General features: G+C 38.1%; 1 protein-coding gene across 3 annotated transcripts; it reads left to right on the top strand.

The window, feature by feature from the left end:
• The first annotated feature begins 13 nt into the window (after nucleotides 1-13).
• On the top strand, nucleotides 14-13,050 carry FN3K (fructosamine 3 kinase). 3 transcript variants are annotated; one of them, XM_037409890.1, is made up of 7 exons: nucleotides 14-302; nucleotides 537-645; nucleotides 6,219-6,370; nucleotides 7,692-7,783; nucleotides 8,989-9,071; nucleotides 9,965-10,087; nucleotides 10,979-13,050. In XM_037409890.1, exons 2-7 carry the CDS (start codon nucleotides 565-567, stop codon nucleotides 11,315-11,317), a joined length of 870 nt encoding a protein of 289 aa, XP_037265787.1. In that variant the 5' UTR covers nucleotides 14-302; nucleotides 537-564; the 3' UTR covers nucleotides 11,318-13,050. The 3 variants fall into 3 exon arrangements, with proteins under 3 accessions (XP_037265787.1, XP_037265768.1, XP_037265778.1); XM_037409871.1 differs by having other exon boundaries at nucleotides 14-645; XM_037409881.1 differs by lacking the exons at nucleotides 14-302; nucleotides 537-645 and adding an exon at nucleotides 4,930-5,182.
• Nucleotides 13,051-13,576: the final 526 nt, after the last annotated feature.

The following is a 13,576-nucleotide window of genomic DNA, read 5'->3' as shown; positions in this document are numbered from 1 at the left end:
CCCTTGTCTGTTAGACAATTATGGTCATCAGAGATGTTGATGGGAAAGTGATCCTGGATTTTAATCTGGAGCAGTGTGTCACTGAAGAAAACAGCAGTCAATTGGTTAGAACCCTTAACTGTTTATTTCCATATGCCTGCATAATAAAGTTAGAAGTTATTTAACAAAGTCCTTCTGTTTACAAATCTTTAACAAATCAACATGTTTATTTTGCTAAAATACCTAATTACTTTTTATCATTAGAAAGTGAAAAGTGATACGAAGTTGGATTTTCTGTCAGCCATAGACTTGAGTGATAAATGGTAAGTCTTCAAACATCACCTTTTCCTCATAGAATTGAATCAAAATATTTTTGTGATTGAACAAAAATTGTGTTGTACAGAAACAAATGTATTTAGAGTTTTAATTTAAAGGATATTATGCTCAATTTTTCAAAGCAATTTTTTGCTACAATTGAAAATGGAAGGGCTGTAGAGAGGAATACAAATGGAATGCAACAGCAGGCTTTACTGTAGCATGGCTCCCTTTGTTTTGAGTTCTTATAGAAAGCGGTTGAATCTGGGGATGGAGAAGGGCATGAAATCTTCACTTCTGAAGGCAGGCAGCTGGTGGGCCCTGAAGAAGAAATTGCCGCAGTTCTGTAAAGTAATATTTTTTTTTTTTCCTTACGTATTGTATGGTTCTGCACTGCTCTTAGAATTGTTCTCTTTGATCATTTTGTTACATTATGTGTTCCAGGCATGCCTTTGTTACTCATCTCTTTCTCTGGTAGTTTAATGCTAACATGTCTTGCTTGTCCTTCTCATACACCCCTCCCTCTTGGCTCCCTGTGTACATTCTAAATTTGGTGAGCGTGTTTCCTTGTGCCCATGCTCTCATTCTGTGTTTCCTGGTTTTGTATCATAATTTTGCTGACTTTCCATTCCTGTTTCGACAGGGGGAAAAAGGGTAAAAGAACCACTGAATTTTTCTTAAATATATAATGTACATGTATTTGTATATTGTAAAGCACTGGAATAAGCTCTCATGAGGTTTCTAAGTCTCGTTCTCAAGGTGGATCACAATGTATGTGTGGCATATGCAGTCTAAAGCATCTCAAGTTTCTGTTGAAACCAGATCTCCCTATACCTGTTTCTTAAAGTAAAATTTGAAATGAATTCCTTAGGGAATTAGTTAGTGGGTTGGAATATGATTATGTGTAATTTTAACAATATCAGCCTCTGCCTTGGAGAGGAGTTAGTGGAAGGGAAACTTGGAAGTCTGGACTTGGTGGTTAGGATCATGGAGAGTTCAGGTTGGGGCAGACCTCAGGAGATCACACAGTTCAATCTCCTGCTTCAAGCAGGATGAACTATGGCGACAGGCCAGGTTACTGAGGTGTTTGGTCTTGAAACCCTCCAAGGATGGAGACTGCACAGCCTCTCTGAGCTTGACTGTCCTAATTGTGGATATCCATCTAGTTTGAACGTCTGTGCAAGAACCTGTATTTCTGCCGAATTGGTTATAGTTCTTGTGTACCCTACATTTCATGGTGATACTTTGTTTTCATTCTTGTGGACTGGTGCCATCTGCAAAAACTGCCCGCCCATAGGACTGCTGCACTGTTGTACTGTTTTTCTTCCTGCTTTTCATCCTCACTGCCATTCCAAAATAGATCTGGTGATTTTAACTGATGCTTGTAGCAGAAATAAAAGCAGGTGGGAAGTGGTATATAATTGGCTTGTCATGCAGGCATTGACTGTGACAAAAAGATTTAAAGGGAAAATAAATTTCCGATAATTAAGCTACACCAGAATCACAATAGTGTTATTATTCTTTGTAAAATAATATAAATTACTCTTCAACATATTTTCCAATGAAATCTCAAAAGAATTCTCTGAAATCTCCCAAGACGTGGTTGATACTGCATACAGAGCTACAGCCTGTGCAGTTACGCTGAAGATCAGATGTGTAGGTTTAAAGGAACTCTGAATCATTTGTCCTTGGAATAGCTCTTTACTGAGAAACTGTAACTTCTGTCAAAGGAAGGGAGTTTTTATTATGGAAAGTCTTTCCTTGCTCTTGGCTTACGCTGGTCTGTATAGCTGCTTTGTTTTCCTGTGATCTTTAGATCCTGTTACTCCCAGAGGAGCAGTAAAACGGTCTTTTTTTTCTCTGTCGGTATGCATGGGGTATCTGTCTTCTGGCCAATCTTTGAAAAGAAACGTATTAGAAGCAGTTGTGAGCAAAACGGTAAGAAAAGAACTAGAAAACTGAAGAGTTACGAGCGTAACGCTGAGGCTTGGTCTCAAACCGGGAGCCCAGCAACACCGACGGGGCCAGTCCTGCGTGACTCCGCACCGTGGGTGTGGGCCATGGTACTGAACGCGCAGGGGCAGCCGGCGCTGCCGTGTGCACTCAAGCGCTCTGAGCCCCTCTGGGATGCTTTTGCCTTGTTTTCCCTCCAGCATTTGAAATGATACTGTTTGAAGTTGCTAGACTGGAAACAGTGTGAACAAATGTGTTGGGAAACCAGGCCTTTCACCTGTGCGTTACTAGTTAAATATTGATCCAGCGTGGAAGGAAACAGAAGGCTTTCCTATCTCTTGGCTACTATGTAAGTGATGCAATATATTTGGAGTAACACAGTCCTGTGTCTGGTTTAACAAAAAATGAAATAAAACGTCAGAATGCTGAAAGAAGTGTTACAGTCAGTAACTATTGGCATCTTCACTAGAAATTGTAGGAGAGAAGACCATGGCATACTTGACTGCAGAAATTTCGGGTTCAGTAGTAATATTGGGGATGAAGATCTATTCTCCTTGCTTGTTTTGGTTTTTTTGGGGGGCTTTTGGGTTTTTTCCTTACAGGTAAATAGTGAAAGATACCCTAATTCATTTGTCTATGCTCATTGTAATTTATTTTGTTGTCAAAAAACTTTATTTCTTTTCCCCAGATGCCCTATTGCAACCTAGAGTATGGTTCCCTCCTTTCAGCAGTTGGAGGCCATTGTTCTAATGGTAGGGTACTCTTCAGGGCTTCATATGTCCTGAAATTCAAATTGCTTGGTGTTTTCACTATCCATAAGTCAGTCATATGAGTCATTTTAACTAATTGCCTCAAACGGTCTGAGATCTACAGCCATAATCAAGTTCCTTTGAGTGCATGTGCACTGGTTTACTGTGATTTTATGTACGTGCTGAGCACTTCTGCTTTAAGCTTCATTTGGTTCAGGCACAGCTGTTTGCTTTAGCAGCTGTGGCTCACTTTCTAGGCACAAATTCTCCATGAGACTGTATGGACAAATTACCTAAGACTCCTACAGTAAGTGCTGACTCTTCTTCTCTACCTCTCCCCAACATTACTTTCTGCAGCTCTGTTTTGTGAAAATCTGTTTTACAGTAAGTATACCAGTAATGTGATGATCATAAAATATTACAGCTGGACTTTGTAGGATTGCCAAAGCAGTCACCGGTTACTTTAGACATATAACGCAAACATCCAACCAAGATACATAACATCAAATGTGGATTCTTACTGTTTTTGAATACTCTTCTGTGCTGCATCACGCTCTGATTCCAGGCTGAGCTGCACTTTTCCAGCTTGTGCTTTTACTCTATAAGCAATACCCTGCTCAAATAAATTGGGATGTTAGAAAAGTTCCTCCTTAATTTGTCTCTTTGAGGCCTGTGTTCCAGCTGTTCTGTGTACCATAAGGAGCTATGTTCGGAGAAATCACTTGGTTTAGAAACAACTTGTGCTGTACCAGTATTTTTCACTCCGTTTAGGACTGGAGCCATTTGTGAATGTCATGAAAAGCCTACCTAATGAAGCCAGTATTAGTCCAGTAATCATTCCTTTCTCTGTCAAACCCAAATAGCTTACATGAATCAATGCAAACAGTAGTGAAAGAGGTGAATGAAAGCAGGTGCAACAGTGGCAACAGAATCCAGAAATTCCCTGGGGAGCTGGTAGGCTTTGCTTCTCCAAGTGAGAACAAGAACTGCAGTCTTTTCCATGGATTGTAATGTGCTAGGAGTTGGTCATAGCCACCTAAGCAAATACGTGTAATCTGCATACAGACATTAAAACAAATGTTGTAGGGTCTGGGTTACGATAACATGTTTTAAAGGTTTGATGATTTATACCAGAGGGTGTCCGTGCACTTTACAAGTATGAAGTGATTGAATGCAGCAGTACCCAAGGGATCTTCTTTCTGTGTGTTAGATTGTGAAAGGAGATAAAAAAGGGAAATGACATCCTAAAGATCTTGTTAAACCTGGAGAAGCATAAAGGAACAGTATCCTAAATTTCTTTATTACCAACTTGATGCTTTTTCTATGAATTTTCACCTGATGATGTCCAGCCCTGAGCACTTACTATTTCACCGATTTGAGGGCACTTTCAGGCAATGAAAATCTTTTGACTGCTTCTGAACTACGCCCCAAGAAGGGAAAGCGTTCTAAAGATCTTAGTGATGACAAAAATACTCCAGTCCACACAAAGAAACTACAAGCAGAGAGAAAGACCCACCACCCTTTCTACATATTTCTGGTGGCTGACTTAGGGCCGGCAGCGTGATTTAATTACACCCGTACGGCCGGCAGCTTGGGTTTGCATACCCTGAATAACCGCACGACAACACGGGTGCGCGACTTGTAGTGTTGCGTTGACGCGCCCTCTGGTGGGCGAGTTAAAAATGACCGCTGCGACAGCGCGAGTGGGGCTTCGGGAGGGAAAACGGGGCCAAACTACAAATACCAGCAGCTCATCACAGCTGAGAGAGGACCCAGGACACACCTCTCAATTTCATTGTAGCAAATATTCCTAAAGATATTTATTTTTCATGTATGCCTATGGGAAACAAAGCATTTTTTGAAATGTTATCTCTGGATTTACATTTGGTTGTTTTTTTGGCTGCCTTTTTTTTTTTTTTTTTCCCCATTTGGTGGGTGGCCCTTACTACCTCATAGCAGAGTGACAGTGAAAGAAGGACCCAGACCTTTAATCTTGTTTTGCACTGGATTTAGCCGAAAGCAGCTGCAGCAGCCTGGAAATTGCCATGGAAAAAATCCTTAAAACGGAATTGAAAACTTCTGTTCTGAAGGCATTTGGAAGCTCGGGAGGAGGATACATTAGCAAAGGCCAAGGTTATGAAACAGACAGTGGACGAGTATTTGTTAAGATCAACCACAAACCTCAGGTTAATGCTAGCAGATATTTAACTACTAATATTGCATGTAGAGAGCTTTTTATTTTAAAAGCACCTGATTGTCAGTAATTCAGACTTCTGCATTTTCAGGCTGACTTTTAATTATTCCTGTTTTCCTTTCAGTTTGTTTTTTTTTTTTAAGCTGTAGTCTGTTTTACATCAAGTATTAATGCATCAGGTTTGCTTAATGAATAATGAGGTGTAATGCAATGCGATAATCATCAACAACAGGAGTTGGCATCGTGGTATGTGAAAAGGAGGCTGAGTTTTTGTAGTTTGTAAAAGCCTAAAGCTGAATTTGCATTCACTGCATTACTTCTCATGTTTCAGTTGAATAGTGGGAGGGAGAAAACTGCACCAGTGCTAAAACTCATGTATTATTTCTAAAGCTACAGAGACTTCAAACTTCCCCATTGCTTTTGGTATTTCTAGCAGTGAGATTCTTGCAAATTTTCAGGCAAAGCTCCTGACTTTTTCTATTATTAAATGAATACTCAATTGCTTTTTATAATAGCAGAGTGCATCAGAAATTTGCTTTATCAATATAAATAACATCCTAAAACTGCTGTGAAGAACAGCATCTTTACTTCAAAAATGCAAAGTGCAGGCTTAATATTTGTGCTGTCATCTCTATCTGGCTGCCATGGATCCACATGGGAAGGAGAACCAGTTTAAGGATTCAATCTTTCACTTCATTTAGTAGTGATCACCTGTGGTTTTGAAGGAGGAGGTCTTGGTATTATCCCCAGAGATACTGTTACATCTAAGTAGTTTGGTAGTAGTTCCATAAGCAGCTGGAAATCATGGTGAAATGTGATGTATCCTACTACCCTGGAATGAATTTGGGAAACAAGTTAGAATTAAGGTATTCAAGTCTCCCTTTTATGGACTGAAACCTTGCTGCAGCTTGTGTTCTTTTATCAAGATGAATTAACTCCTTGGAACGTTGTAAACAAGGCTGTTTTTCCTGAAGTGCTTGTTGCAGACATCCATCGTTTAGCCCAAGGATATTCTTATTCTTTGACAGGCTAGAAAAATGTTTGAAGGGGAAATGGCAAGTTTGGAAGCTATTCAGAAAACCGATATTGTAAGAGTGCCTCAGCCTATTAAAGTAATTGACCTACCTGGAGGAGGAGCAATGTTTGTCATGGAGTACCTAAAGATGAAGCACCTCAACAAGTACGTCTGTACATCTTTCTTTTTACTATGTTTTGGGGCATATCTTCTTATGCCTTACAGTCACTCAGAACTTTCTGAGAACAACCTCTCTGTTTTCTCAGACTTTGTATCTGTCAAGTTCTGTGTTTGTGTATGTGCATACATATTAAAAAAAATATGTTTCTGTGTGCGTGTACATACACCTTCCCCATATTTTGTTCTTCCCTGGTTTTTCCCTTCTCTGCAATAGAAATGGCATGCTCTTGCTAGCCTAGAGCTTTGTATGCTGGTCCACGTGTGCTGATGCTACTAAAGTGAGTGCGGTAATGGCTGAGTTGAGCCCACCTTTCCCTCGTGAGATTTTTCATGTGAGTTTCTTTCCCAGCCTATCAGTTTTCTTTAAACTGACAGCCTTCTTATGTTTTTGAAACCTCTGCTTCTCTAAGTGTAATCTTCAAGTATGATTGAAGTCAGTCAACAAGGTCGAAGGCACAAGGGTGAGGAAGAAATAAGTGGATAGATAACATGAAGTTCTAGTTCATTTATCAACGAACCTGAATGTGGAATTCAGGAGTCACGGGCTCCTGAACATAGGCTTTCAGGAACTGTCTGCTTTGTTCCAGGCCTCTATGGGAACACAGGGATATGGCTCTTCTGGCGGTTGTTTGTCCAAGCTATCTATTTTTATTGGGAGAATAATGGCAGTTCCACAGCCTCCCCAGCTAGTCTGTTCCAATCCCTTCCACTCTTCCTAGGAAAGTTTTTCCAATGGCTAATCTCATTCCTCCTGGTTACAATTTTAAACCCGTTATTTTCTACCTACTCTGGGTATGGAGAAGAAATTAGTTTCTGTCCTTGCAGCTCCTGTTCAGGTATCTGCACAAAATATTTTAATTGTTTTTCAGTTGTCTTGTCTTCTGCTTTAAGCAACCTCAACTCAGTCCTTGCTATGGTTTCTTTTTAGACTGACTATTATTATTGCTGCTCAGCTGATCTTGAAGTATGAGGCCCAAAAGTAGACACCATGTTCTATTCTCTGCTTATTAATGTGGAGCTGATAAGGATTACTTGATCCTCCTGCACTCTGTGCTCCTGTTTATACAACCTTGTGTTCCGTTTACCTTTCTTGCAAGAGCACTGACTTAGGTTCGTTTTGTCATGTTACAACCCATTTCTTCAGAGTTGTCTAGTCATTTGCTCCCTGTTATGTACTTCTGAAGTTGATTGAGGTTCCATATTTGCCCAAAATATACTTGGTCATGTTTCATTGAGATTTTTCCTCCCCCGTAATAATTTGTTCGCTTGTCTTGTTTGAGTTTTGATTTGGTTTTTGATCCTACAGATATTCTTCAAAGCTTGGAGAGCAGCTAGCAGATCTTCACCTTTATAACCAGAAACTTGGAGAGAAGCTGAGAAAGGAGGGAAACACAATTGGTAGAGTATTGATATCATGTACTAAATCAAAAATGAAAGAATTAATTTGGCTGTGGTACAGTAGTGCATTATACTTGTAATAATAATTAAATACTGGGACGCTCTTTCATGACGTACGTCCCTCATGTCCCTATGCCACACTTCTCAAATGTACATTATATTTATATAGGACCTATAATTACTATTACAATTTTTAAATGTATCATTTTAACCTTTACAAAACTAAATTAATTTTATTTTAATTATTCATTTTGTATATACTTAGTTTCATAAAACTATGTGGATACTGAAATTCAGTAAGAAGTAGTGCTAATATTTGATAGAACTTTCAATATTTCTTAAGTCAAACTGAAAATTTGGACTACTTGTCTTTTTCAGTGTCAGCTGAACCTTTCAGCCTCATGTACTATCAACCTCTTAAAATGTTCTTGATATTACAGATATCCTCTCTTTTTGTTTACTGTTAGTTTAGGCAATTGTTACAGAATATGGTCCCAATTAGTAAGCCCATAATTAAGTTCTCCTTTAAAGATGTTAGGGATGACATTTTTGAACTCAAATATGTAGCAAAATATACAACAATTGCTGTTTCTTGAAGACAACTGTAATTCAGCAGTGTAAGGTTGTGATCCAGTTTCTATTAACGTAAATGAAAACATCTTCCATCACTCTTTGGAAAGTGGATTAAGGTGTAAGTGGAAAAAAAAATAAAAGGAAGCTATACAAAGAATTATTCTTTTAGAGTTGTTAGTATTAAGACCAGAACCACCTGTCTGTATCTGTCTTTCCTGTGACTTCCCAGGTTCTACTTTTAGTAGTAGACATATTTTAATCCATTATTTTTGAGTGAAGGCCTAATGAAGGTCATAAATAATCTATGAATTAAAAATAAGCTGTATTTAATGACAACAGGTTCAAGTGTTGGGACAGTAGATTTTGAATGTGGTGTCTGGACTCTGTTCCTGAACGTCTAACTCATTTATACAAAGAAAAGTCACTAACTGTTACTAATTGTGCCTCCATGTCCATTCAGTATCAAGTTTAAGAGAGTTCTTTCCATCTTTAGAGAGGGTTGTGACCATGAAATAAGTGTAACTTACTGCTTAAAATTATTTTGTATGTCTGTTCTCTGAAATTTAGTTCTGTGTCTGCAAACTTTACCATGTAAGGATCTTGAAACTCCCAATATTTATTTTGTTTCTTAGGTAAAGGAGCAGGACACTCTGAGTCTCAATATGTGGATAAGTTTGGATTCCATACAGCCACTTGCTGTGGTTATATACCACAGGTATGTTCCATGCCTGTGAAAGCTGACACATACTCATACAGTTCTGTAAACTCCTTATCCAAAAGCTTGTTTTGTTGGCCTTCAGCTTTATGATGACAGTTTTGCTTTCACTGTTCCATTCTGATCTGACAGCAGGGGAATATGACGGCTATTCAACATACGTGGCTTGCTACTGTGCATGTAGCAAGCAGACACAGTGGATCGAATTAAGAATTTTAAATTATGTGGTAGTTTTTAGCTTAGTGACACTTAATAAAGCGAGCATCCCTTCACATACTATGTCTTTGTTTTTGTTTTTTCTAAATCCCTACTTCATGGTCCTCGAATGGTAAAATCCACTACTCTTAGAGTAACACATGTAACACATCATGTAAGACATTGGAAAGGGCTCTCAGAGATAAATCAGTCATTTGCTGGCTTTGCACATGGTAGAATTTCATTCTGCTATTTAATTGAATGAACTTCCAATATCTCAAACTCTTTGCTAATTACAACTTTTCACAGAATTAGAAACACATTACCCAGTAAAAAAATATGAATTAATAAATACTTTTGCAATTCCAGAAAGATTTTGGAATATAATATGGAATAACTGAAATGATCTCACCAGAAACTCTCCATCTAAAAAACATCAGGAAAATGTAAATGAATGAAAATAGCCAGAACTTCAATTTGGATCTCATGTTAAGAGACAACCTAAGCATGGGACAGGGCATCACTCCCAAAAGGACAATTGACGAAATGTCTAATAACATTGTGCGTAGGTCATACTAACATTGGCTACAGCATTGTGTCAGCATTGAACATTTTAACTTGGATATCTATGTATTATTAATACTGACTAAGTATATGTTAAAATTGTTTATTACAAACCTCTGTATCATATTTTCTAGGTGAATGAATGGCAGAACGATTGGCCTTCCTTCTTTATTCGTCACCGACTCCAAGCTCAATTGGATTTGATTGAAAAAGATTATGGAGATAGAGAAGCCCGAGAACTTTGGTCACAGCTAAAAGTATGAACCACAGCTTAAATCTGCTTTTCAGAATGTTAGAAAATATACATTAGTGGAATTTTAAAGGTGTTTTATAAGCTATTTGCATAGCTTTTATATATATATAAAATGCATATTCATTGTGAATTATATATATTTTATATATATATATAACACCAGTACATGTACTAGCTTCACAGCTGGTCCAACAACATTGTCAGCTGAAAAGAATTCATGTTGCTCTTTCAGTTTTTCAATAGACAGTGAAAATAAACTTGTAATTCAGCACTGACATTTGCTTCTTCGAATACAGCTAATAATAATAATAATGTGGTAAATCCTGTCTAAGAACTTGGTGTTACAAAGCAGTTAAGATTCTGCTGTCCAGGCAGGTTGGTTTGGTTTTTGGTTTTTTTTTTGTCAGTTGGTGCAGGCTCACAGCTGCGACTGTGGTTCAGGGCACACTCCATGCAGCACTTGGAAACCCACCAGGAATGTGTTCCTCGGCAAGCTTACATCACAGATCTGTTCCTTAGTTCTGCTTAATTGGTACAGGTGTTTACTGCTGCCCTTTTTTGCCACTGAAACATTTTAATTCAAATGAAATTTGTTTTATTTCTTGTGATGGCCAACACTATTCATGCCTAGAAACAATACATTAATACTAGGTGTTGATACCAGACTGTGAATTAAATGATTTGCTAAGCTCTGTCAAGAACAATCAGGACTGTTTATTACTGGCTTACAGTTTAGGTTTATGCTTGTAGCTATCAACTTCAAAAGCACTCCATGAGGACTGAAAATAGGCAGTAATTGACTAGCTTAGTCTCTTACATACTACAGTACTTTATTTTATTTAATAGTTTCTTCAAAACTCTTTTAATGGTTACATATTTGTTCGTGCTTTTTCAGCTAAAGATTCCTGAAATGTTCTGTGACATCGAAATTGTTCCTGCTCTCCTGCATGGGGACCTGTGGGCAGGAAATGTGGCGGAGGACGACTCTGGGCCAATTATCTTTGATCCTGCTTCCTTCTATGGCCATTCAGAGTTTGAACTGGCCATTGCTGGAATGTTTGGGGGGTTTAGCAGCTGTTTTTTCTCTGCCTATCACAGTAAAATACCCAAAGCTCCAGGATTTGAGAAACGAAACAAATTGTATCAGCTCTTTAATTACATAAACCACTGGAACCATTTTGGGACAGGATACAGGGGATCTACCCTAAACGTAATGAGAAAACTTCTAAAGTAACCAGATAGGTTTGAGAAATTAGTAACAAACAGCGCCTACTTACCAGAAGTAACGCAAACTAGGAATTAATGTTGATGGTAAAACACCTAACGTGTAAAAGGCTTAGTACACTTTTGAGCCTCACTAAATGTTAAGAGTGATTGTGTAATTTTTAACATATACATTAGTTTACTAGCACAGGTTTGTATGCTGCTGAAGGAAAAGACTGCATTGTTTGTGAAGAGTCCACTAGGTTGGAAAAGTAGCATGACAGTCAGCCTAACCTCACTCTCCGTAGGGAGTCTCACTTCATAGCTGCTCTGTTTCCACGGTTTGCATCTTGCCACGACTCCTGTGTCTCTACCAGCAGTTTGTTGTTGAGAGCTACTGTTGTGGGATTGCGGTGCTTGAAATAATAATCAGTTCCTTATGTCTCCCCTCTTTTATTCTGTTTTAGTTTTTTGTCTCTGTGTCCATCCCCTTTCCCCTTTATATTTCTGTTGTCTTTCCCATGTTAAGTGTCCTACTTGCAAAATTTAAATCAGATTCTATGAATCTGAAAATGAAAACATTCTCTTTTTGCTTTTAAAGAGTAGACAAAGCCCTTTGGACTGCACTTGGAAAGCGTGTATAATTAATATAATTTCTAATATGTATTTTAATTTAATGTAATTTACTTACATGCATTTGTTTTTCTCTTGCTACGAGAAATTTAAATTACAGTGGTATTTCCTAAAAAGGATGTCTCTGTAGTTCCTCGCTAATTAACTGTATGGTCAGAAAGCGGGTTGTTACCATATGAGTTTGATAATAACATATCATAGTTTTAGTATGGTATTTCAGTGTGTTATACTATGATAGTAACATATTTAAATAACTTTGTAAAAAGATAGCAAAAAGTGGGAGGGAGGCTTAGTGTTTTGGTGATGAGAAAGCATCTGTGGTGCTGGGTGGTTGGTGCTTGATATATTTTCAGTTTTATAAAATGATGTACAGTAGGCAAAGCCAGTCTGTTCTGCCAATGCTGGATTATTGAAGGAACAGTGTCAAATTAGATGGCTTTGTAATGTTTTATAATGTTCCTAACTGCTTTATTTTTACAGAAAACATAGGCAATGAGAATGTGGGGAGAAAACCATGCAACAGAGATGTTGGCATACAGTGTGAGCTAGAGTACATTAGCAAATCCATGCTTTTTTTAAATGGAATAAAGTGGTAAAGAAAGTAAATAAACATTTGTTGGACTGCACTTATATGTGAACTGGAAGATGTAAGCAAGGATGACTGAACTTATATATTTAGGCTTCAGACAGCTGTCATGACTAATACCTAAAATGTTATATTAAAAAATGCTTAAATTGTCTACTTTTTTCAGCTTTAAATAGCTGTACTATAAAGATTTCATAAAATTTAATGTTGTAATTGAGATAATATTTTAAAAAATGCATTTCTCTGTAAATATAATACAAACAGTTAAAATTTTTTACTTCCTTTGAATTTGGGCTACAATTAGGGTGAAGCTGTCACAGTGTGGTTATAATACTTAGTACAATTATAACAGTGGAGAAGTGGAATAAGAGAGTTAGAACACAGCTGAAATCATAGCTGATATCTAGAAGATCCAGGTCTGAGGAAGCTGGTATCAAAGTGCATGTGTACTAGAATTTATGAATGTTAACAGAAATACATCTATTACATTGGAAAGGACATGTGAACTTAAGCTCCTTCTCAAATAAAATACATTGCAGAAACTAGGTATTTGTGATTGTGGTTTGCTTTAATGAATTTGGGCCTGCAGATAAGGGATTTGGGTGTGGCTGGAGTTGCTGGATACTGGGAAAGAGCAGTTACCTGTCCTAAGGTCCTGACCAGACTGAATTCTTCCTGAATTTCCTTTATAACCAGCGGAGCTGAAGGAGCACCTCTGAAGGCAACTCATCTCGCCCTGACCACCCATTTCAGTTTGGCAGCTGGTCTGATCCTTTGAGTTTATTCTCTGTGAGGTTAAAAAGATAACCTGAGGTGACTTAGTCAATGGCTAATTCAGAACCCAGCTTTACTTTTCTAGTGTTGGTGACATGTCAAGAGAGAAGCGGAAAAGCAGTGCTGTCATCTGGTAAAATATTCAGGGGGAAAGTGTGTGGGAAAGGAAGTGGAGATGTGGGATGTCTTGGGCCGAAATACGATAAAATATCTTTCCGAGAAAACTAATGGGAAAGAATATGGCATGAGAGATAGTAACTGCTGTGAGGGGGTAGACGTTTGAGTCGTCCCGCTCCC

Source organism: Falco rusticolus, chromosome 1 (genome assembly GCF_015220075.1).
Source record: "Falco rusticolus isolate bFalRus1 chromosome 1, bFalRus1.pri, whole genome shotgun sequence".
Classification (NCBI taxonomy): Eukaryota; Metazoa; Chordata; class Aves; order Falconiformes; family Falconidae; genus Falco; species Falco rusticolus.
This window is presented reverse-complemented; position numbering and strand designations above follow the sequence as displayed.